This window comes from Melospiza georgiana, chromosome 2 (genome assembly GCF_028018845.1).
Source record: "Melospiza georgiana isolate bMelGeo1 chromosome 2, bMelGeo1.pri, whole genome shotgun sequence".
Classification (NCBI taxonomy): Eukaryota; Metazoa; Chordata; class Aves; order Passeriformes; family Passerellidae; genus Melospiza; species Melospiza georgiana.
Window position 1 is genome coordinate 94,640,157 of NC_080431.1, and position 25,923 is coordinate 94,666,079.

At 44.7% G+C, this 25,923-nt stretch overlaps 1 protein-coding gene across 2 annotated transcripts; it reads right to left on the minus strand.

Annotated features, from left to right (window-relative positions):
• Nucleotides 1-4,976: 4,976 nt before the first annotated feature.
• On the minus strand, nucleotides 4,977-13,204 carry NFKBIZ (NFKB inhibitor zeta). Of its 2 annotated transcripts, XM_058045606.1 has the most exons (12): nucleotides 13,087-13,204; nucleotides 12,567-12,706; nucleotides 11,598-11,634; nucleotides 11,398-11,501; nucleotides 10,489-11,255; nucleotides 9,953-10,058; nucleotides 9,475-9,621; nucleotides 8,904-8,967; nucleotides 8,122-8,291; nucleotides 7,362-7,472; nucleotides 7,107-7,274; nucleotides 4,977-6,480 (listed from the first exon to the last, which is right to left on the minus strand). In XM_058045606.1, the coding sequence occupies exons 2-12, from the start codon at nucleotides 12,693-12,695 to the stop codon at nucleotides 6,427-6,429; spliced, it is 1,857 nt and encodes a 618-aa protein (XP_057901589.1). In that variant the 5' UTR covers nucleotides 12,696-12,706; nucleotides 13,087-13,204; the 3' UTR covers nucleotides 4,977-6,426. The 2 variants fall into 2 exon arrangements, with proteins under 2 accessions (XP_057901589.1, XP_057901590.1); XM_058045607.1 differs by having other exon boundaries at nucleotides 6,449-7,274; nucleotides 13,087-13,162.
• Nucleotides 13,205-25,923: the final 12,719 nt, after the last annotated feature.

Below are 25,923 nucleotides of genomic sequence, written 5' to 3' on the forward strand. Positions count from 1 at the left end.
CAAGAGCCAAGGAATGTGCTTCATCCTCATTAGGCATGGGAGAATCTACATTGGCAGTCATTCTCAGGACAGAAAACCATTAGACACCCAACTTTTATTCTTCACATTGCTTTGGTTTTCACTAGTGCATTCAATTTGCAAATTCAAGAGAATAGCATGGGAAAAGTTTCTATTTTTAACAAAAGAAGGTAAAAACTTCTAAAGTAATGAATTACTCCTGGATAAAAAGATTAATCTTCTTGAAAGAGCTTTGCTGCCTTATGTACTCCCACACAATACATTTTACATACTTACATTTTGCATGCATATATATACATACAATTCTCCTACAGAATACAAAAATAAATTGATCCATATTATAAACTAACTCTACATATGCATGTATTTTATTCACAGACATGTGTGAGAAAGTTTGAGAAAATGAATAATCATACCAGCCTGAGACTAGAGCCAGGGGCTAGAACAGAAGTGGATAAAAGCTGTGTAAAAATAAACATTCAAAAAAACAAAAGCATTCAAGCATCCTGTCCTATCTGCTAATTTTTAAATACTTTCTTTTTCCCTCCACTGTTTATTTTTGTTAAGAGAGATCATCTATCCCAAGCACCAGAACAGGTGACCCAATGGCATAGTTATTTCCTGATGAGTCATCCATGTCCTGAGCTCAATCTCCTCACCTCTATCCCAGCAGGAAGACTTGTTTCATATAGCTCCATCACAGCACTCATGGTGATGTCTTAAGCACCATTAGAACCTCAAACCACTAAGACAAATGCTTATTCCTCACTTTGACTCATCTCCTCTTTTATTTTTTAAGAAATCCATTAATGACCAACGATATTTCATGACTAGCTTTTCAAAATGTCTTTATATGATTTTGCCTCACTTAAAAAAGGTTTCCCTAGTTTTGCCTCAAGTGTTCACAAAACGCTCTGAATCTATTCATGGGTCTAACACAGAATTCCCTGCCATTGTAGCATACTCAATTTGCTCTGGTGCTTTTTTCCTAGTCTGGGTCTGTTTTTTCTCTTCCTGTCCCAACAATCAGGGCTTAGAAATGTTAAATTTTTCAGATGAAAAAGCTCATTTTTGAGGCATTGTCCAATGGCCCCTCCAAACAGACTGGTAATCCTAGCAGCAAGCAAAAGCAGTATCACAGGCAGGGTCTCCAAAACTGAGCACACAAAACACAAGAACTCAACATGAGTGACCTACAGAAGGATCATGAATAACCAACAGATAAGTCATTACTCATTGTGTTATTGGGAAAATTTACAAAGAGCAGCCATCTAGAAGGGTAATTGCAAGCCTACATAGCCTTTGGATTGAGCTCCCGTGGTTCTTTGAGTCTCTTCAGACGAGCTTCTTTCCTTCTCCCTGCTTCAGGTTTCTTATCTAGCCGATGGGACTGGTGATTACTGCAGGCTTTTGAAGCCACCTGGAAATCTACTGATGAATAATGATAATGACATGCTACTATCTTGATGGGTTTTCTCAAACTGCTCCTAAAACACTTCCCCTCAAAATGAGCATAGGCTGTCACTGGTGACCCAGTTCTTATTCCTACACTGTACATCCAACTGCAGCACCGTGCAAAGGACTCTGTAAGCACCTCTTGGGACTTCTCATCACTGTGACCTCAAACTTCCAATTCTTCTTATAGAAATGCCAAATTTATTGGCATTACTTACTGGGATGTTTTTAGTGGAGTGAAAGTCCTTGGGCAAGGACCTGTGTTCTGCCTGGGGATAAACAACAAGATGCACATGCTCAGCTCTTCAGGGTTTATTGGCTAGCCATGAATAGCAGTGTTTACAGAGTCCCTGTTCTTTTTTATGGCCAGCCTGGCTCTGAAGATTATGGGGCAGCTCTGGGCCTTCCCACAAAAGCCTCAAGATAGACTGAAGGCTGTCCTAAGGAGCCATGGACTGAAATGACCCAAGTTCTATCGCTCTCCCAGGTTGAGTCAATGGAAAGCACTCAGCACTGCTGAAGAAACCTGTTATTTGGGGCCAACACACAGCATTTGATACCATGGGAAAAGATGGTACCCACAGGTCACCTATGTGGCCCGGATCATCTGAACAGATCTACAAGCTTTCATTAGGCACATGCAAAAGCATCTCTGCACTGCATCCACAAGACAAATCACTCAGACTCTTCAGTCTGCCATGCAGCCCAGACACATCTACAGAAGCAACGTGCAACTTCTTTCAATTGTCTGCTCCCCCTTCGAAATCTAAAGCACCACCTTAGTTATCTTCCCATCAGGCCTTCTGACTAGCAAAGGGGAAGGGAAAAATTTCACCAGAAACTATGGGGAAAAACATGTGTGAAGTACAAGTCAGTTCATACAGCAATCACTTTCTCAAAACAGCCTAGATCACATTTTCAGAGCTAAGAGATAAATTAGATAAAATAGATAAATTAAAACAAAGGTTTATTGAGACAGCCTCAACAACAGAAGCTGAAAACACACTAGGAAAACACTGCCCAAGATACTTTCCCTTCTCCAGCAAGACTGAGATAGGTACCTGGAGAAGAAACCAGTGTCTAAATTCCACTATTAGAGGAGAGACAACCTCAGGTGTAGGACTTCTGCACTAATGTGGTTCCCAATTTCATTAGTGCTGCCTTGAGATTTTTTGCTATCAGGAAGCAGATCTAAAGAAATACTGCCAAGAATAGCCAGGAAATTTTGCCTGGAAAAGAGCTGACCATACAGGCTCTGTGTACAGATGAGCATTTCTTCCCAAGCCATCAGTATCTCAGGCCAAGAATATCACCAAACACTCAGGAAAAGTTATAGATAACAATAGAAAGATTTGAATGTGTTGAAATACCAGGCCAATTTTTGGCAGATACTTAATTGCAGTAACCTGTTCTTTATATGTTCACTTTAACAGCCTCAGCTCTTCCCTTACATAGGAGCATATATATTTTTAAAAGAAAGGCAACCAGACAAGCAAATTGTCAGGTAAGCAGTTCATGTTGTATCCTCACAGTCAGCTCTACCACACCCAACCTCTCTAAGAACTAAGTACTTAGTTCTAAGTACTTCCTGGCTATGTTTTTGTTTTCTGATAAAAATATAAAATGAGCAATAAATGTGGGAAATGCACATTTTCCATCTCCAGAAGCAGAACACATTTCTTGTAAATCATGGATTGCCACTTTCCACAACTCCAGCCAGATGAGTAGCCCACAAAAATCAAAAAGCAGCCCTTTACTGAGGTTTGGCTTACTTAGACAAACAAATCAGAAACATCCTGGGAACAAAGCACCATGTGTCTTGATATTCCTACTTGGAACCAGGCCAGTCTCTTCTGTCTCTACTGCAACCAGTGAAATAAATGGTGAGCCTACATCCACATCAATAAAAGCTATTCAACAGTTCCAAGAATCATAAGTTATCAGGGAAACACTATGAGAGTGCTAAATATTTAGTGTCACTTGGCCTTCAGTAAAAAGGAATTGCTTCGATTAGCTAGTTAAATTGGGTCAGATATGCCAGACCTTCCCAAGATCATAGGAGAGAAAAATGAGTCAGAGCAGGGATGCTTTCTTGTGAAATTACCTACTGAACTCTCCAGACAATGAAATTACACTCCAGGCAGATGAAGTAAGTTTCAAACACGAGAGCCTCCCCCTAGGAATTTTCTAATTTGGAGTGCCAGGAGTGCCCCTTGCAGAAGGGCACAAGTGCCACAGAAAGCACCACACACCTTGCTAAATGCCTCTCACCTGCTTCATGCTCAAGCACTGGCTGAACACGCGCCACCTTTACAAGCCCAGGGTATTTGAACCCTATGTGAGATGACTCAGTCAATGCCAACCAGAAAGGAGTGCCAGGCAGTCAGATCAGGCTGATCTGAAGGGCCAGAATATCTCATCAGCAGCTCCTTCTCCTGGATAACCATGTCTTATAAAAAAATTAAAATTAACTGGAAACAGTACTATCAGGTTCCTTGCATAAATAATGTTACACCCAAGGCAGGGTCACCTGCAGTGAGAGGTGCAGATGACAGCACCTTAAACAAACCTAGACACAATTAGCTGTTCACATAGAGGGGCCATTTCACCTTTGCATACCCTAATAAGAAATTCAATTCTGTTTCCCGCTGCCTGTTGTGTGCATGGTACCTTCACCAATAGCTTCCAGCTCTCATGCTGAAAGGGAGAGTGAGTTCATCCCCACTGGGGTTCTCTGGCCTGTCATGGCTCTGCAGGACTGTCCTCGTTTACTCTGCTGCTCCTTGCAGGGAGGCTCCTCCACACCTCTGAGCCTCTTCCAATTCCCACACTTTCACCCTCAGCACAAGCAGCAGGAAGGCAGGCTGGACAGCAGGTTCATGCAGTTACATAGAAGCGCTCTTGGTTTTCTTCCTTTCCTACAGATCCTAATGCTGCATCCACTTTTACCTCAGCCGTTGTCACCTCTCCAGCTCCATCCTCAGCTGGGACAGGCTGTGATGACAGCTCTTCCCCCTGAGGGGTCACTGCCAGGTCAGAACCACCTCATCACCACCTGTGAGGGAGACAGCCCACCCCCATGTGTACAGCCCTATTTCCTAACAAACACTGTCACCTGTGCTGGGTGACACTTGTGCCTGAGCTGCCAGAACTGAGGACCATGGCAGGGAAGGCATGGGGAGACCATAAGATTGTCAGAACTGCCATCACTCTTTCCAGTATGCAGGGACAAGGGTTCAGGTTCCAACCCGGGGACTATAAATTCGATTTGGGGCACACCTACTCAGTTCCCAGACAACACAAAGTGCACAGTGCATGACCTAGAGCCCCAGCACCAAACAAGAGAAAGAATAACCAGCACAATGGTGAGAATTCATTTCATCTTAGCAAATGGCTTTTCAGCCTCACACTATTACCATGCTAAATCAGTTTTACCTCAAGCTTGACTACAGCAGTATTTGTATCACACACAGTAACCACCAGAACTGAATGAGCATGTTTATTCAAACACAAGTTACACATAACCCTTCAAGAAATACATTGCAACTAAGCCTTTGCATATCAGATTTTTTCGTTTAGCTTGTCTACAAGACATACTTTGCCAAAACAGCATAATCAGACTAATTAAATGGTTACAACAGAGAACTGCATGTGATGAAAAAAAAAACAGTTTAAGAACAAAGACCATACAGAGAACATATTACTGGATTACAGCCCAGCATGGATCATTCAGAAAATGACAGGAGGAAGTTTTATCCAACAGAACACAAGTATACAGCATCATTGGTATACATTTTCCATTAATAATTATTAAAAAATAGAAAAACTGTTAACATCAAATATTACTTTGCTAGCCACTATACCTATAAGGTAAAACCATAAATGGACTAACTCTGCTTAGGAGGTGGAAAACCTTAAGTCTCTAGAATTAACTAGAGCCCAATTCAGCAAGCTACTTATGCATGTGCTTAAGCCCCACCAATACTAGTAAGGCTTACACATGTTGAAGTATTATAATTACATTGAGAGATTTCAGCATGCATCAACAGCGAAGTGCAGCCAAACACTTGCACTGAATCAGGATTAAAAGTACAAGTTACATACATACTATAAAAATAATGATCCTCCTCTCTCAATCCATTGTTCTATCACAAGAAAAACCCTTACTGGGTATGAGAAAAACTGACACAGTCCCCTGAGGAACCACAGCTTTTCCTGGTTTATTACATAACTCCAAAAGTATGCACAAATCAGTGCCAGGGACAATCTATCATAACTCTACTTTCCAACCTCAGTCTTTCAGAAAAACAGAATTTACCCGATTTGCACCAGTGTAGTATTATAACTCTGTACGCAATTTGCAAGTTCAAGATCAAGGAACTTTTTTCTCCAGATCCTTCCCAAGTGATCAATAGATTCACAGAACTATACAGCTGTACAATAATGTCAGTGACTATATACAATCCTGCACAAGATACTGAAACAAAGCCGCAAAGTTACATAAATAAATGTTCAACTTCAAAAATATTTAATTTCTCTTGCATTTAAGTGTTACTAAAAACACAACAATCTCTGCAATTTTGACCTGTATCAGCCCTCTCTAAAATTTGAAAAAAAAAATCCCAAAGAATTTCCTTGTCTTCCTTGTCTAGAAGTTATCTGTATGGCTGTTTAAATAAAATCAGTCTCACTACAGCTTTGAAATACAGGTAGCCAGGAAAATATTCCATATATTGGGAATGAAGCATTCCCTTTTGGCTGGAGGAATTTGATTGCTGGGTTTGGGGCTTTTTTACTTTTATGTAACCCACTATATAATAGTGAACAAAATACTTTTGTTTCATAGAAACAACTAACATTTGCCCACACCAGGCAAATGCTCTATTTACAGATAGACTAGGACTGCCTGACTGACAGTGAGTGTAAGTTGCTGAACTCCAAGAAACATGGAGCCTAAAACGGCGACACCCTCTGCTGAATCGCCTTCCCTTTCAGGATACGTCTTATCTGGAGAAGAGAAAAAGACAGAAACATCAGAATTCATCATCTTGAAGTGAGTCCTGAAAAAAACCCACCCTAGATCCAGTTTTGCATTCATTTATCCAAGCCTACGTCCTGAGTTCAGTCACACCAGAAGTGATCCCACTTTACAGCATTTGAACCAATGAAATGCAACAGTCAGCAACTCAGCTGTGCTTAATTTACTAATCTTAGGTCAAGAGTCAGTTTTTTTATCAAGTAGGAAAAAGTGATTTTCTTCATCATTACTCAGGCCTAAGAACTGTCATTACTAATTCTGACAAGAGCAGTAAAAGCATGAACTCAGACCAGAGTGAGATGAGAAAGAGGAGTATTGCCTTCAGTACATTGCAGGGTTACAGAAACAAAGCCTATCTTGACAGGTAAAAGCTTTTAAGATGGAAAAAATAAAAGCTGCACATGAAACCTAAAACTTCAAGTCTGTATATTCTGATCTTGGTGTTGAAGCTGAAGATCTAAAGAATAAAATAGCACTTGCTAAATCTTTTCCTTGAAAGCTGCAATGCAAAACTCGAAAGAAAGTTCTGGAGTGGAACGCAGCTTTTGCATGGACATGGACAGAGGGAAGGAGAGGGCTGCTGTGAATTTTTTACCTGTTCCCCTACAAGGCCATCAGGAACCAGATGAACTGGCTGCTCGTTCTCCAGGTTCCTGGCACTGGGATCGGCCCCCTTGCGCATGAGCAGGCGCACAGCATCCAGCTGGCTCACGCGGTACTGCAGGCTGGCCGCCACGTGCAGGGCTGTGTTGCCATTGTAAGCCTGGGGAGCACAAAGCAACTCCATGAAGGGAAAGTGGGGGCATGAGCCTCTCTTTTCTCTGTCTGTATTATGGAAAATTCACCATACCTTTGCATTAACAAAAGAGAGATAGTTGGGCAGCTCCAAAAAGAGACGAATGAGCTCCAGGTTTGCTTCTTCTGCTGCCAAATGTAAAGCGGAGCGACCACTTTTGCGATCCTATCAAAAAAAGAAACTGTTTAGTCTTCCCTGCAGGTGCTTCACCTATCCAGGGGGAACATACAGACAAATAAAAATAGAAAGCAAAGTAACTGCAGAGTGTTGAGCAAACATACTTGCACTACAATTCATCAACAGTGAATCTGAATATATTTTAATATCAACATCTAATGAACAATGGAACCTGATCTCATCTGCAGGTAAGCTTACATAATGTAATATTTGATATTTTGGCTAAGTAATGGTCTGGCACAGCACAGACCTGAACTGCACAGCTAAGCAGTTTTTAATTAAAATTTGCAGCCCAAGAACACGGTGTCATCAGCACCCCACCACTATGGGTACCTCAGAGTGCTCCAAACATACTCTTACTTTTACAACACTCACTCACTGCAGCCAGCGAAGCGTCATTCTTAGTCTAGAGATTAGCCTGTCACCTCCCTCCTTCCCCAGGGCTCGTTTGCATTGGTAATACCCTGCTCTGAATAAATGGAGCATTCTCAGCCCATCTGGGTAAATTAAGCTGTAGGGAAGCTTTCAAATTAGTCTTCTTCCCTTGTAATCAATGCAGCATGGGAGAAAGGGACACAGTCTGCTTCCACATTCTCTCTGGAGAATGTGGCACCTCACACTAAGGCATTTTACTTACTTTTGCTTCAACAGAGGCTCCCATTTGTATCAGGATCTTGATGGTTTCTACCAGGCTCTTGTTTCTCAGCAGAAGCTCCTGGACCTCAGGGGAGTGAGGTGGCTGACAGTTCTGCAGTTCATGCAGCACAGCATTATGGGCCAGAACTGCACAGTGCAATGCTGTCAAACCTGAACATACAAAAAAAACCCCAAAAATCATCATGAATGAACAAATGCAATACAGAAGTATTGACTGGCAGCTGGTTTGAGAGGTTGGATAAAGGAGCTTCTACCCCCACTAGGTCCAGGGATGGTTCCATATTTGTAGGTGACAGTGACTGGACCCAAGCAGCCTGAGATCTGTGCTGTCCATCAACAGAACAGTGAAGCAGCAGCCTACTCTGGGCCCTCAGCCAGCAGATGGTGAAAGAATCAATTTCAAATGTATTTTTGTACAAACTGTACGTTAGAAAGAGCTGGTTTATGGAGAAGGGAACAACAGAACAGCTTTCTACTGCCAGATTCTGGCTACTGTATCCACTGACAACACTGGCACTCCAATGTTTTAACAATGGCCAGTTACAACCTAAACTCTCCATGCCAAACACAGCAATCACGTGCAAGAGGAAAGAGCTCCTGACAGACACAGACTAATCACGTTTTCATCTGACAGATATGTCAACTGCACCTGTAAATTTCCATCTGAAAAGGAAATATTGCATTTTATTGCATTCCCATCAGTAGCTATAAAGCACTGTACTATCCAGTAACTCTGTAAATTATAAACTCTTAACTACTCACCATCATAGTTTGTTGCCTCAAGGTCCACATACTGATTGCTTCCCATAGCTCCTTTTTGGATTGCCTACAAAAGTGGGAACAGGCACACATTTACATCTTATCCAAACCACATACTGCTTCAAATTTGTTTATTGTCTTACTGCAATAGCTGTAATAAAGTTGCAATAAATAACAGTATTCCTGGAAGTGTTCAAGGCCAGGCTGAATGGGCCTCTGAGCAATCTCGTCTAGTGAAAGGTGTCACTGAGCACAGCAGGGGCATTAGAATTAGAAAATCTGTGAAGTCCTTTCCAACCCAAACTATTCACTGATCCTATAGCTAAGAGGAGACTTACTGTTTTGGTTTGGTAAACTAGAGGATTCCCCCAAAATTACTCAAAAATGTTGATGAGAACCTTAATGAGAAATTCAGTCCCGCTTTAAGCTCTATGTGTAGACAGACTCAAAAGGCTACCCAGAGAGAAAGACAAAGGAGGGATTTTTTTGGTGTGGTGCTGTTTCCAGAGTTTCCCAACGCAGCTAAGGGTAAGAGTCAGTGGCTGGGGCAGAGCTGTGCCTGCCTGGCTCTTACCTGGAGGACCTGGGCATGCCCCTTCTCAGCGCAGACATGCAGCGGCGTCCTGCCCCAGCAGTCTGTGGTGTTCACCTGAGCCCCCAAGCTAACCAGGTCCTGCACAATGAGATGCTGGTTGGCAGCCACAGCAACCTGGAAAGCACTCTGCAAACATCAAGAAGAAAATTTAAGCTATTAGTCATCTGATCTCTAACAGGAAAGAGCAACTAAAACAAATAAAAACCCTAGGTACCTGGTATTATTTAAGCAGTGATTATGAATACTAGGAAGCCAGGACAAATGAAGCAGAGCACATAGTTTTACCAGCTCAAGGTGATCCCAAGAAGTATTAATAGCTCAAGGTTAATATTAGTATGCAGGCTAAATCTTGGGGTTAATATTAAATAAGCATTTCACCACATCTTTCCCAGGATTCAGACATGCAGAAGCATTCAGGTGCAGAAAGCAGGTGCAAAGATTTTTTTCAGAACCTCACCTGGCCATTGTGCTCTTTAATATCCAGCATGTGCAGGGCAGCCATCTTCCTTGCAAGAACATAGGAGAGTGCTCGACGGCCCTGGGCCACAGCAATGTGGAGGAAGCTGCAGGAAAGAGAGGCAACAGAGTTACACTACCAGACACAAACCAGGGCTCAAGACAGCAGAGAACCAAAGGTCTAGAAGAGGTATTATGCTGCCAGTTAAACAGAGGAGGTCTGAAGCTAAGACAGGAACATGGATATTTTCTTACCAGGGCAATTTAAAGCATCTAAATTGCCATGTTTTACTCCCCTTTTAACCAAGTCTAACAATAAGCACCTGAAATTAGAAAATACATCTACTCAAGTGTGCTGGAGCTCTGCATGGCAGCCATCAGCAACACCACACCTTTCCCCTGATCAGCCAAACCACTGCACTTGTGACACAAACACCACTATTGACCTGCTTCACTATAACCCACAGTCTGCCAAAACCCAAACAGAAACACTCCCCAACCTCCCACCGAAGAAACACCAAGATAAACAGCACTCACGTGTCTCCATCAGCATCCTTTGCGAGGAACTGGTCTTGAGAGATGTTAGCCAGCTTGCTCTCCTCCTGCTCCACTTGCCACTGAAAAAATGACTTGCCCAGCTGCGTCGTGCTCCTGGCAACGTTTTGGTCAGGCAGCGAGACATTGAGAGTAGCCAGAGAGATGCTGCGCTCCAGACTGCCACAGAGGTTGCTGGAGAGCAAGCTGAAGTTGGGGGCATGAGGGACAGCCTCAGCCTGGGGATGGGCACTGCTCAGTGGCTGGAGGGGAGCGGAGATGCTGTCCGAGCCCTCTGAGTCGTTCAGGAGGGAGGAGAAGCTCTGCGGCGGGCAGTACGGCAGCTCGTGGCTCTCAAAGGTGCTCTGCTGGTAGGCAGGGGACTGGTCACTGCCAACAAACGGCCTGTAGTCCAGGGAGGAGCCATCTGAGGGGTAACTCTGTGACAAATCTTGGCTCTGGGACGCAGGGAACTGGTAATGCTGTGGAGGATCAAGCATGTGCTGGCTGGTGTGGTCCTGGAACGCTTGGTACTTCTGGGACGGGGAGAACGCCTGTGTTCCCGGGCTGTCCTGGTACTGCTCGGCAGGAGAGCCGTGGCTGGAGACTGAGTGCAACCAGCTCACCTGCACCGTGTTCAGGGAAATGGGGCTCGACTCGTTCTTGATGTTTATAATGTTCTGAAGCAGATCAGAGCTGCTCTCGTGCTTGGGCTCAGCTTTATGGGTCTCCTCCATGCTATCCATAGAAGTTGGTGTCTGGGGTGGGGTCTGATGGAGATGGAAAACAAAACAACACAAGGCAAATCAAAACAAGCCCCAGAAAATTCAAGGTATAGTTGTACCTAGTAGTTTCTGATCACGCAAAAGAAACTGAAAAATAAAGGCATGGAAAAAATTACTACAGGCTTACCAGGAGATGTGGGTGAACATTCGCTTGGCGCTTGAAAGAAGGTCCATCAGAAAGGAGTTCAGGAGCCTTCCTTTTGCCACTGTGGCCCAGTATGCTCTTCAGTTCTGATGAAAAGAAAATAAATTCAGAATCCATTTAGAGGATACTCTCACAATTTATTTAAAATGTTACTGCAGGGTATGTATTAAAAAATGATCTACCTGTGTATGGTTCGTAGTTCGCCAATCCTCCTTGTGCCTGTTAAGAGAAATCCAAAATTTTCTGTTGTTATTATAATGTTATTTCTGGGGGAAAACAAGCAAAAACAAATAAACACAAAAAACAATCCACCCAAAAAAAAAAAAAAAAAATAACAAGAAAACAGCCATGACTTCCTTCTATAAACACAGAATATACCTTAGAATAATTCTAGTACGTGGTTGTCTAACCCTAACTTAATTGCTTTTAATTAAGGTTAGAAAATGGAAATAGTTTAATGAAACTTAAATAAAACCCACTGTTTTTCTTTAGGCTTTTCAAGCCATTTGTTATAATACCACAAAACTCCAGAAAATCTAGAGAAATATATTATTCCTTCCAGAGACCAGAGAATTTTTTGAAACATTAATAACCCAGCCAATTTTACAATTCTTTAATGCCATGAACTTTCCTATGCAAATATCTTCCTCTGAAAACACTTATCTAGGAAGCTTTCAAACATACACTCACAAAATAATAATCTAATCAAACCAAAAACAGCCTTTAATCTTCTCAGAATTTCCTGTAATTTTTTGTCCTTTCAGAGTGAAAGGGCCTACCCTGTGTGCTTTGCACAGAGGTGCAATAGCATGACAAACAAATCTGAGAAAAATCCCTAACCCTTCCAATGAATGATCTCATTCCAGCCAACACGGAATTTCTGCGGTTTCGCAACACAAATGTATCTTTATCCAGGCTCCCTTTAGAAAATAAACCTTAGTAAGAAGAGTTTTAAATGCCTCCTTCTCTCACGGCAAACCTTCTTTCTGATTTCTTCCCAGCTGCATTTTTCCATTATGTGTTGAAAAGGAAAAACACAGACTCCATCCAGAGGAGATAAAGCTCATTTCTAGCATTACCGCAGAGTGCTTTCTTGCCAGCTTCAGTAACCATTAAAACCAAGCCTGTCAGCGCAGAAAGCTGCCGGTTACCTTGCTTTCCTCGGTGGCAGAAGCCGAGGACATCTGCTTGCTGCTCCTGAAGTGCAGCAGGAGCTCCTTCACGGAGTTCTTCACACGGACCCCCTGGAAAGGTCCTCTGTGCTGCTTTCCTCCCCCCATGTGTTGTTCGACTGTGGAGACACGAAAACAAAACCCGAACTGAAGCCACCCATTTCGTTTACTGTTTAACAAATAATAAATATAGGGAAAAACCCCAAACAATCTGGAAACTCTCGTGGAAAGGCACCTAAAGCTTGGTTTAGCAGAGAGGAGCCAGAGAGCCGCTCCGCGTACCCCTTCGCCATCCCACGGGAGTGCGGCTCCTCCGCTGCCCGGATGGGAGCACCGCGGCACCGGGACCGAAGCGCCGGCCAAACGCGCCCGCTTTTCCCCGCTTCGGCCGCTTCCCCATGCCAGAGGCTTCGCCCCCGAGGGGACGGAGCGGGACCCGCGGCTCCGCGCTCTCCCCGCCACCCCCCGGAGCCGGGGCCGCCGCGGGGACCCGCCGTACCTTGCAGCGCGGGGCGGGGGCCGCCCCGGGGGTCCCTCCGGCCGCCGCCGCGGCTGCTCACCGAGAGGTCCGAGTCGGATCCCGGCGAGCCCGGGGCGGAGGAGTGCGCCGGTGAGCAGCTGCCCTCGCTGGAGTGGGGCGAGGCCCCGTAGAAGTAGGCGAGGTTGATGGGGCTGCTGAGGGCGCCGCCGTCGCCGCCATCGGGCGCCGCGTCGCGGCTGCTCTCCACGATCATGGCGGTGCGGCGCAGCGGGCGGCGGCGCGGGGCGGCGGGCGGCGGAGCGGGCACGGGCACGGCCAGGGCTGGGCGGGCGGCGCGGCGGCTGTGGGGGCGCGGGGCCGCGGCCGCGCTTATACCGGGTCCGCCCCCCGCGGGAGGGGCCCGCCGGGCGGGGCCGCGCTTCCCGTCAGGGCGGCGGGAGGAGCCTGCCCGTGAGGGCCGCTGCCTCTGCCCGGGACCGCCCGGCCGGGAGTCACGGTCCGGAGTGCCGCCTCACGCCTTGTCCGCCAAGCTTGCCCCCACTGCCTCTGCCCGGGAGAGCCCGGCACGGAGTACCGGTCCAGAGTGCAGCTTCACGCCTCGTCGGCCAAGCTTGACCCCGTGGGCTTCGCGGGAAAACAGAATATCCTGAGTTGGAAAGGCTCCATCAGGACCATCGAGTCCAACTCCTGGCCCTGCCCAGGACACCCCAAGAATCACACTGAGCCTGAGAGCGTTGTCCAGATGCAGCCTTGGCAACCCTCGCTTACCTCTGATTGCCACCCTCTTATGGAGCTGCAGAGGTGGGGATGAGCAGAATCTCTGTCCTCCCACCGCTGCCGATGCCACCTCATGTCCCCATTTCAGGCATCCCTCACACTTTGCCCCACTCCTGCCAGTCCTTGGCGCCAGGACACAGGCATGGAAGAACAGACTCTTTTTGGTCATGTTCATCCCATGAGCAGCATCCAGCGAGAAGGGGAACGAGAGCAGTTACTCACAACTGGGATGAGTCATCTCTGATCCTCTTACCCGGCCTGGAGCAGGCAGGGGCAGACAAGGAGTGATTTTGGTTGTAGTTTGCACCATACTGTGGTGGCAAGAGCCTCTCAGTCAAGGCCACCTCGACCTTCTTCTTGGGGAGAAGTGGGAAAGCAGCATGGTGCCAAAACAAAAATGGGTGAAACCATGTGATTACTGTTAACATCACTGAGTTATTACCAACGTTCTCAGGAAGACTTCTCAGGTTTCTACTTTTCAAACAAATATATCTGTTTTCCCATTTCTGCTGAAGTCACCATCTTCTAAAATACAAGTGAACAATTTTGCCCACAAAGTTGAGATTAGGATGTTTTTAGCAGTATGGCTGTTCCAATAAATGTGTAGTAAAACAACATGTTCTTACGTGGTCTTTCTAAAGTATATTATGCAAACTGGAGGTCTATAATTTATATGTTTTAGTTGTATTGAATAGCACGGGTCAGGTGCAATATGAAATTATATTAATCAGCCCACGAGGAGGCAGGAGGGAATTGCTTTATATTATTCAAATATTTCTCCCACCATCAAGTGAACAAAGGGTTTTGCTGAGAACTGTCTAGGCAGGTTTCTACTCCAAAGACTGTTGTTTTACACCATAGATTGAATCTATGCAGCCAGAGTGAAATTTGTAAGTAGAACCCATAAAACAAAATCAGATGCCAAGTAGTGGCAGAAACACCCCAATAAAGGTAAAAATTCACTTGCTTCCTGAGCAGAAACTCACCCCCAAGCGCACCTCCTCCCTTATTTAACAAAGCACTTTACACAAGTGAGGTTTATTAAATCAGCCTGTGTGTTTTAAACAAGCAAAGAGATGGTTCCCTGTTCTTCGAGCCTTAGACCTCAGTTATGATGGTCTATGACCTTAACCTTAAGCAGATGCTTTTCTCCTCATTGAAAAGACCTTGGTGCTCAGAGATCCTGGAGCCCACGAATGCTCTTTGCACATTCAGTGGCTGTGAGGAGGACCCACAACTCAGCTTTCTAAAGTGGATCCAACTGATGGACCTTTGTGTTCTCATCCCTGCCAGGGAGCCCAGAAACCCTCTCATTTCAATCTCACAGGAGGCTCTACAATTCTTACAAACTGCATCTTGTCTTTCAACAAGTGGATGGTAATGCAAATCTGAGAAGTTGATAACCCAGAAAATTAGATTTGTCATTGCAGTTGCCTTGAAAATGTCAAGAGTAAAAGAGATTTCAAATCAAAAGTGGCTTTGTCTCATTGCAGTTCTTCTGTGTTTAGAAGGTTCCTAAACCACATGCAGGCAGGGACAGGCAGCACCTTTATCCTTGCTATTCAATAACAATTTTGGATTGGATTTAATTGGAGATTAGTCTCAACATATGAATGAAAACTCTTCTATAAAACAATTTAATGAGTTTGTGTTTGGTTTTTTCCCTGAAGAGGGCATAGAATTTCTTTTCCTCTTCTATTCCAAACACTCTCCTCCCATGAAAGTTGAATTGCTGACTTGCTCTCCTTTTACCAAGCAAAATCCATTTCAGGCAACAATTTGATACCTGAGCTCATACTTGTTTCATCAGTGACATCTTATTTATCAGGTCTCCTGGCATAAATCTACTCCCAGGCAAAGCAGATTAAGGCAAGTCTAATTCCACCAAGCTCCATAACAAAAGGCTCTTTCAAAAATATACACACACCCATTGGTTGCACAAGATGTGCTGGCTCACAGCAGCCCTGTGTTCTCAAAGTGCTTCTCTGAGAGTTACTGGTAAATTATTGCTACATCCACAAGCTGTAATTATTAATGCTGCAGACCTTGAACATTAATGGGTTTTGGGTTTTGGCCCAAGCACTACGTAACATCTGTGGTGACCAAAACCCTGTGAGGCATCTTCAACCAAAGTTCCTCTGGGGCAGGGTGGTGATCAAAGAAAAAAGCACTTGTCACCTCTCCTCCTTGGGAAGGCATCCAGCTGGTTTCAGCCCTCTTTGGCCGAGCTGTAATTCAGTGTAGCCCACCAGCCTCAGAGCTGGAGAAGGCTGCGAGGTGAGCATAAGGCAGCCACCCCAGCTCCCCGATGTGCCGTCTGCCCGTGTTTTTATTGCACCAGCTCCCTACTGGGATGTATCAATAATGCCAACTAGTGGCCGTCGGCAGCAGCATTTGTCCTGAAACCACTTTTCTATGCACCTGCAAAAAGTGAGATAAGCCTATCTTGGTATCTCAAATAACAACAGAAAGGAAACAGAATGCACTTGTTTCTGAAAACTCTGTTTCATCCTTCTCTTCAAAGCACAGCTCAGTATTGTAGCATTAAAAGCAATCAGTCTTGGTTTAGGTTAATACAATATACTTGATTAATGAAATATCTTTTGAGAGTGTGACTTGTGCACACGCATGAGCTACTTCATGGGATCTGGAAAAAACTTTTGTTAAGAACAAAACCAAAATCCAGTTGTCTTGAAGCTTGTACTTGCTGGGTAGGGGTCTCATTACAGAAAGCAAAGAGGCTGAATACCAGCACCTTAGACTTTAACCACCTGCTAAACACCCAGGCTAAGCAAGGTCATGTTTATCCTCTTTGCCATCCTAATCAGAACAAGCACAGAGAAAAGATGCAGTGTGCCTGCACTGCTTGGTCCCCGGGGCACCTGCTGGGGTGAGCGCTATAGGGAATGTAGGCTTTAAATAAATAAATGAATGAATAAAGCAAGCCCAGTAAGTGCAGCTTTGCCTTCCCTGTGGAGCAGCACGTAGCCACTGTGCCAGGCACACTGTACAAGCTCCCTGTGTGAGTGAGGAACATGCCAGCTCTCAAAGCAGCCCTTGGTTTGGAAGGTATGGGAGCAGAACAAATCTCTCCCCTCACTCTGTCTCCTGAGCAGCAGCATGGAGTAAGGGACAGCCTCTAGGTGAAGTGTCAGAGCACAAACTGCTGGAAACAAGAACTTGGTTTTGCAATATGTTTCTGGAGCAGCATGACCTTCGTGGTATTTCTTAAACTGGACATAAAAATGGTAGTTTACAACCCAGTTGCTTAATGCAAGTGAATATTTGCTGTGTTGATGTCAAACATGCCCTATCCTCCACTGGGTGTAATTGAGACTGCTGCTGCACACTGTGAGCTGAGGTGTGCAAACACCACGGCCACACCTCCCCACCCCAGCAGCGTTTCCAACAGCACACACCTCCCAAACCATGCAGCACAACACTTACTTTGCTTCTAGACTGGTTTTGAGAAAAACAGAGGTAAAATCTCAGGAACAATTCCACTCCTAGGGAGCATTCGGGGTCTGTACCTGCATTTGCTTTAAGGGTTCTGGAGAGCACTTGTCAGCAGGTTGGAAGTGGTCCATGACAGGGTTTTAATCTAAAAGCTGGTACAGAGGAGTTAGTGTTCCTTCCCTCTCTGCTATACTTGTATTGCTACATTTTTCCTAGACTTTGGTCTCCAAGACTGACATTCTGGGATTAACCTGAACATCAAAAGGGGACATGTATAATTCTTCATATTAAGGAAAAACTTAGACTTCTTATTTAACATATTTCTTTTGGGCTTTACTCCTTTGATCCAGAGAATACCCTCAATTCTGCTCTTTTTCTCTCAAGCTGTCTCATATTTAAAAAAAAAAAAAAAAAGTAAATTAAAAAAAAAAAGTGGGTTGCTCCTAAGTGGATCCTTCAACACTGTGTATATAAACCAGCTGAAATCAGTACAGAAGAAAGGAAACCCTAAACCCAGCAAGTGTTGCAAAGCTGGCAGAGAGGACCTGAGTTCTGTGAAAGCAGTTTCCTTGTATATGTACCTCGTGTCTGGGGACATTCTTCCCATCATACTCACTACCCTGGTTAGTCATGTTTTCTCAGCAGCTTACCTGTCTCATTAGTTCATTGGTGCCTTGCAGCAGGGGAGAAATGCACACAGCACTGATGTCACAGCGTGTAAACAAGGAGCAGGAGGCCATTTCCCCATAGCAAAGGGCAACGTCATATGTCACCTATCCTAAAGGATACTGTGTGTGCATAGGTGAGGTGGAGAGTGCATCTTCTTGCCTCAAAGTAAGTGGCTTGTTGTGGTATTCCAGTTTAGAAAGGGAGTTGGCACAGTTTCTCAGTGCTGCTAGGGAGACTCAGTGTAGGTTTGGAGGGGTCAGCATCAGTTTTCCTTGTTTCTCATGCTGAAGACATTTTTTTTCCTAACCCAGATGATCAGCCTGGACCAAAACCTGACATTCATAACTCACATTAATTTCATGTTCTGCTATCAGATGCAGGAGCTTGTGCTGCAAGCACAGTAGATGAGCTGGGCTCTGGTGTACTTTGATTTCAATGTTCCTGCCTTCCACAAACAGGGACCACTGTAAAACAAAACCGCTTTCTAACAGGGACTGCAGAGCTGCCCCAATGCACATTGCAACACTTCAGCACAGGAGTGGGAGGAAAAAAATCTCAAAGTGAGATTTGAACCTAGAAAAACATGATTTTTGAACTGTTCTCTACCGAGACACTTGCATTCCTAGACTCAGTTTGTGTGCAGTAGCAAGAAACCTATCTAAGATTAAGGTTTCCATACATCCAGGTTTCTCAAACATGCATTTTTCCTCTCAAAAACATTGTCTAGGCAGATTTTGAAAATCTGTGCTCTTTTTGGACATGGCAAACCAGTCACATCTACCAGACAGCAGGTCTAAGAGCTGACCAGTCCAGAAACCCCAGGCACAATGTCAGTATTTCTGCAGCCCACCTGTGCAGCACTTGTGTGGCAGGATCAGCACCTGCAGGAAGCCTCAGCACTGATTTGCACAATCCTACACATCCTGTGTGCACACCATCAGCTCAAGGGTGCAGATTAATGAGCAGGAAAGTCCAGGCAGAAGCAAGACAACCAGTAAAAAGCACTTGTAGCATGTTGACACTGTAGAGTTCATTGAAGAGAATACCCTCATCTAATGTCTTGAGCTTATTTCACTGTGCTTTCCACTGATAGAGTTTAAATGCTTTCAGTTCAGACATCCATTCACTAGAGAAATCCCAGCTTTCAAAATACATGTCTATCTGACCATTGGGAAAGTCCTGAAACTCAGCTACAGAGCTGTCCTTCATTAGTCAGACAAAAACTCAATGAACAGGAAATTTTCTCATTGAAAAAAAGCACCTAATTCAAGGCAGACAAATAAAATTTTGTTATAGTAGGGAAAATGTTAGGTCACTTCCAAACAGTGACACAAAAATTTTCCTAGTGCTTAGGAAGAACTGCACCTACTAAGGCAGGATTTCATCTTCAGTTAAAAGTGTGCTGGAACAGCTGGGACAATGCCTCTCCACCTGTGGGTCAGAATTTGCTGTCCCACAAGTCTCAATCCCAGATGTCTGTGTAAAAGATATAAATATCACAGAAAGGATCCAAATACTCTGTTCTTTCTATTGAGTTAACAGCCACCTGCTACAGGTTTAGAAAGAAATCCATGACAGTAATGACAGCTTCACAGTAATATGTAAATCGTGCACGAGTTAGCATAAAACATCAAGAAAGCTGGAAATAAACTCTTTGATTTGGTGGGGCACTGTGCAGAGCTCTGTTCCCAGGCGTTGGCTCCCTCCTCCAGTTCCCAGCTGGGAAAAGACACCTTCCAAAGCCAGACACATCCTGTCTGACAGGACGCTGCTCTCCACAGAAGCCAGCCCATGGATGTTTAAGTTTCCTTTTAATTTCCTGCCAATTTCTTAAGAAGAAAGCAAAAGAGCTCCTTTTTCTGCCTTGCACGTTTTGTCTCAGGAGTTTGTGACTGGGAACACATAAAGTCACACGGGGGTTTCTTAGCAGGGTTTCTTAGCAGCACCATCAGGACTGAGTTTTGCTGCTCTTGAAAGTCCAGGTGTGAAGAAAAGACAGATCAGAGCACCGGGGTTGCAGCAGGAAGCAAAGGGATGGGATTGTTCCTGCCACCCTGCTGCTCTGAGCAGCCCAGGGATGGGAAAGGAAGCTCCCCAGTGCCCAGGACTGCTGCTGCAGACCTGTTTCCAGCAACTGATGATATTAATGATGACAATGACAATGACGACGACGATGATGATGATATCCCAACCACGACCTCCAGGGTGGCAGGCTGCAAGGCTGCCCCAAGTAGCCCAGATGGTGCTTGGCTGGTGCTTGCCCCCCGTGACAGAGGGCATTTCCTCCCTGCACACACCCTGCTCCCACCCACTGCCACCAAATGCAAGAGGAAATGTGGCTTGCTGCAAAGAAAGCAAATAGAAGTCTAACGAGCAAAAATAAAGAATCACTTGCCGGAACGTGATCACAGAGCTGATAATGGAGTTTTGTTTGGAGCAAAAATATGGCCCCTAGGTGACATTAGTCCCTGACTGCTGGTCACCCAGTCTGGCTGAGGGAGAGCCCAGGGTGTCTCCCTTTTCCTCCCTCTGTGCCTCCAGCAAACCTCCACGTCTCAGCTGAAATCACCTGGTTCCATCTGAAGTACGTGCGAGCTACCCACCCCCGGTACCACACACATCTCCAATGTCATCACAGCACACACCTGCCCCTAAACGTTTGGGGTCTGAAAAGCAGACCCCATTTTACCCTCTGCAAGGCTCTTCCTGCTGAGCTGCCCTCCTTGCCTCCTAGAGACAGGCAGTTAATGAACCAGGTGCTGCATAATCAGCCCCGTGTGGTAAGCCAGGGAAACCCTCGCCAGGTGATGAAAAGGAGTTTATGGTTTGGTTTAATAAACCCCTTAGCATAACAAAATTTAAAGTGAATTTTAAGCTCATTAAACTTAATTATTTTCATTCCCACCGTTGTTTTTTTTAATTACAAGAAAGTAGGTGTAGATCCCTATTTTTCTATGCTTCCCTGTGCTGTCTCACACTACACCATGACAATGTAGTCCTGTCCTGCTGAAGCTGGCAGGCTCATATGCTGATGGTGCTCTGCTATCCCAAATTTACTGACGAGTGCCAGGAAAGAATTGTAATCAAGATTATACAAAACACCTTTTTCCACTAACAATGTTTCTTCCATTCAGTACTCTCAAAGTTAGCTTTCCATCCATCCGTCCATCCTCTGGAAAGCTATTACACCCTCTCCTAAAAATGCAGATTGTTTCAGAGAGAGTCACCAAGAACAGCTAATCTATTTAGGAGTATTTTGCCACCAGATTCACCAAGGGTTTTCAAAAATCACACCATTCTTTGTGGTTTCTTTGCTCTTGGCTGTTACCTGTTACCTTCCCAAAAGCCAATCATTCTTCCATATTCAACCCCAAAACACACAGATTATTACAGCACAAGCCACTTGTGAGGCTATTACAAATAAAAACTTATTAGAAGCCAATATTGTTTCAATCAACTAGGTTTTCTAAGCAATAAGTCAAATAAAATTATACCAGCATACCTTCATGTTGGAGGAGTGAAGTTAGGAATAGTTCTATGGAAAACAAGGCAGTTCTTGGCACTCCATTGGCAACTGATCATTCCTTATGGCCATGCCTGTATGAATGACTGAGCAGTTCCTCTGAGGTTTAAAGGTGTGAAACAGAGAAGCAGTGGTAAGGAAATTTTTCTTCCCCTCCCTCACAAAAGTCCTGCTTACTTTGGCTTTCTGTTCACAAAAAGAAAAAAATTAAAAAAAAAAAAAAAAAAAAAAAAAAAAAAAAAAAAACCAAAAAACCAAAAAAACTAAATCGCACAAGTTTCAGCTTCTGGCTGAGTACCCACAGGGCACCTTTAGTGCAGTGGCTTGCACACCACTTATCTTTTGGCTCTGGCTGACAGGAAGCAGGGATGTTGTGACATGTGAGAGGAAGCAGGGTGGAGGAGGACAGTGGCCTGCACAGAGGAATTTCCCAGGTGGGGTAAGCCCTGGTTGAGGACATTCCCCTGCCAAAGAGGCTGGCAGGAAATCCCAGGCTGGTGTAATACTGCCAAAAAAGGGTCTAGAAAATACTGATATGAGATAAGAATAATGAAAAAGTGCTGGGCAACAATTGGGGGAAGAGAAACCTGCAGGTTTCCCAGTGGGGTTTCCTGCCTGCCAGGGTCAGGTTCTCATTGCCCACCTCCTGCCTGCAGTGCTGCCTGTGGTGGCCACAGGCACTGAGCTGCATCTCACTGTCCCTTTTCTGTCTTGGCTAAACTGGATAAGCACAGCATTCACATAGGAAAAAAGAGAGATCCAGCGTCTCACAGGAAAAAGAATAGCTCCAGCCTTTGGGAGGTAGTTCAGGACAAACACCTCTCCTTGGCAAATGGCTGGCTTTCAGCAGGACTTTGCCCTCAGAAAGGTTGGAATGAGTTTCACAGGGTGTCAGTGTGAAAGCTTCATATAGCCAGGAGCCTGGTCAAAATGGGAAGGGAGTTATATGTAAAATAAAAAAAAATAGAAAGGAAAAAGATTAGTCTCATTTTTCACAGAGGTATCAGGTGTGAAATAGTCACCTGCTCCAGTAGATAAAAACAACCTTCAGTGTAAAAAAGTTGTCCTGGATTTTCCTAAAATGTGAATAGATCCATCCTAATCATAATCCCTTTTCCTTTCTTCTTTTAGCAGTGGCATGGGCCAGGACTCACCATGCATATCAAACATGGTGAGCAAGGACAGGACACCCAAATCTTTCCAGGGCAAACACCCGTCACTTTCAGTGCCTTGTGTTGTCCCTTCCCAAATGCAGCTAACTGATACAATTTTAGCAGCTGGCACCAAGGCAAAAGCACCAGACCACTGGTCCCCCTGCCCGTTGTGTGCCCAGTGCCTCCTGCACTGGAACATAGATGTTAAAACATCCTCAGACTTTATCCCCACCCTTGCCCTGCCCCAGCAAGCTGCAGGAGGGAGGTGGGAGAGAACATCCCCATCCCAAAGGTGATACATTCAAAACCTTCCCCCTGCAGGCAGGAAGCTCTGCGTGGGCTCCACCTTCCTGTTGGCAGATGTGATGTATCACTGGAACATGTTCAACTGATAATCTTGATGGGCTCGATGTTCTCTTTGAAATCAGGATGGTTTGTTCCAGCTGAGGCTGCTCTTTCTTTGCTCTCTGAAGGCCCGTGCTGCCCTCAGTCTTGTCTAACATGTGTCAGGGCAGGGCCTCATCCAGACCCTTGCCCTGCTCTCTCCTGCAGCAGCTGGGAAGCAAAACCTGCTGCCTTTGGAGACTCAGGGGCTTCTGAGTGCCTCCACAAGGGGTCAAGATCTCTCTTGGCAAAGAGGGGAGGCTGCAGCCCCAAAGAGGCACAGATGGCCAACACCACAGGCAGTAGGAGCAGCACCTGGAGCACCACAGAGCTCATCCATTCTCCCAGGTGTCACTGCCTTTGGAGTTAGGGAGCTCAGGTGCTTTGACTCCAGAAATCACAGGGTGTCACAGACATAGTTTATGAAAATTCCTTTTGCCAGGATCTTTTTCCCTGAGAAGCTTTCTCTTCTCCATGTTTTGTTGCCTTGGAATGTGATTTGGAGAATTGTTTACCCAGCATGTGAAATTGTTTTTACTTGATGACCAGTGACAGCCACCTGTGTCAAGGCTGTGAGCAGTCACAAGACTTTATTATCATTCCTTTCCTTTCCTTTGCTAGCCTTCTGAAGTCTCCTTTCTCTTTTCTTTTAGTGTAGCCTTAGCATATCATTTTCTTTTAATATAATAGATATCATAAAATAATAAATCAGCCTTCTGAAACATGGAGTCAAGATTCTCATCTCTTCCCTCATCCTGGGACCCCTGCGAACACCGCCAGATTTGGTGACCCTGAGTGAGGAACATTGCCACAACAGGGGACATTTTTAATGAGCTGAATAGGTGATGGAGGTGAGTACCTGCTGCAAAGAAAAGGAAAATCCAAGTCTGACAAGAAAAGAAAGACAGGAAGAGCAAAAATGCCATGGCTGATGTGTGGCAGAGCAGGATGGAAAGTCATGACTCCAGCCCCAAATGAAAATACCTACTTGTAACAATGTTTGTTGTGCACAAGAACATGGGCAACAGGATATCGGGAAGAAATGTGTTAACATAGGGAACCTACATTTCAACCAGCAGATATGAAACTTCTGGGATTGAAAGATACACATATGTTGAACACATTTTACAACAATGTAAAGTAATTCTAATATCAGCTTGTTAGTGAAGCACCTGATATTTTTTATTGGATTTTTAACACAGGATAGTTTTTCAGTAAAGTAACTTTCTTTTTCTAATGTTACTTTTCAAGGCAAGGGCAAAAGAAAGGCACAGAAAAAGCAAATAATAACAATACTACACAGGGGAAAATATACAAATGTGGAGCAGAATGATATGAAACCATTAGAAGGAAGAAACAGCTAGAGACAGAAATAGCTGCCTTGCCAAGAGCTAGCGACAATTCCCTGAGAGAAGCTGACTCAGAAAAGAGGGCAGGCAGGACTGGAAAGCATGACTCACCCAGCTCAGGGAAAACCAAAGGGTAGGAAGGAGTGGAAAGAAGTGACTGCAGGATGGCAAGAGGGGGAAAACCCTGTCATTTGTCATGGTTCTTTCACTGCAGGTCCTCCTTGTGCCATGCCTCTCACCTACTGCACTCCCACAGGCACGTCCCACCTGGAAGCTCTTCTGTGAGGTCCTTCAGAGGGAGCTGCCACCCCACAGCAGAGGAATATCATATAAATACTCCTTTCATGGCAAACAGCCTGCAGCAGATATTTAGGGAGCAAAGGGACAGCCTTGTACCAAACTGAACCAAAAAGCAACAGGTGCCTCCAGAGGGCCCAAGTGCAAAGGGTGAAAAGCACTTATCCATTTTCAGAGCTGACCAGGGAAGGAGAGAGTAAAAATTGGAGTGGACAAAATGTTTAATGGATGGCTGACCCAGAGAACACTGACTGCCACTGTCTTGCTCTCAGACCACAGACACTGCTTAATTTTCTATGTTGCAGAAAAAAGTAACTTGAGATATATTATTCTAGCCCGGTAAAGTTTACTCCTTTCGATCCTTTTGTGGCTTAGGATAAAAAAAAATCAGATATAAAAGAATATTTTGGGGGGAAAAAAGTAATCCTCTGAAGCATAGTCTTCAATCTAAGAGTTATCAAATCTATGTCATCAACTGATTTCACTCACAAACTTCAAATCAAAGAGCCTCAGTGGTATTTGTGACATTTGTTTTCAAAACACAAAATATACAGGAGTTAGAAAACAAACCACTACCAAGACAAATATGTTGTGGCTTATGTTTTTCATTTGAGAGTCATCCCAGCCTCTTTTTCAGTGCCTCAAAGCCCTCTTCTGGCCACAGTCATTAAGGGATTAATCTATTAAGCCCCAGCTGACAGAGTTGGGATGTGGGGGAGGACTCGTTGCACTTTCACTTAGCTTTAGTGACTTGCTCACTCCTCATCCGGGGCTCACAGAAAGTAACTCACACACTCAATTCTCTAGCATTCCCCCACAAAATCCCCCTTTCCCCTTCCAAGCAGAGAAACTCTTGTACAATTCACCATGACAGACTCACAAAGCAAACCCAGAAGGTTACTGAATATGCCCACAAGAGGCTAGTTACACCAACAGGGAAGGAGGACACAGTCATTAGGACAGGATTTTGGAATCACTGCCCAGATATAAGCTAGGTTTTCTTACACGAGTTCACATCTGGGTGACAAGCACTGTGATGAATTAACAAGTCAGGAAGACTCAAAGATCCAGATTCAAGGACATAAAACATTTCCCTGGTTTCAAACACATTGATCTTGCACTGTAAATAGAACAGCTAACATTAAAATTTGCCTTATATGCTGCTAACTGGGGGTGCAGGGCTAAACCATGGCATGAGCACAAGCCCCATTCCAACCAGATCAGAAACCATGCAGCTTTGGCTTTT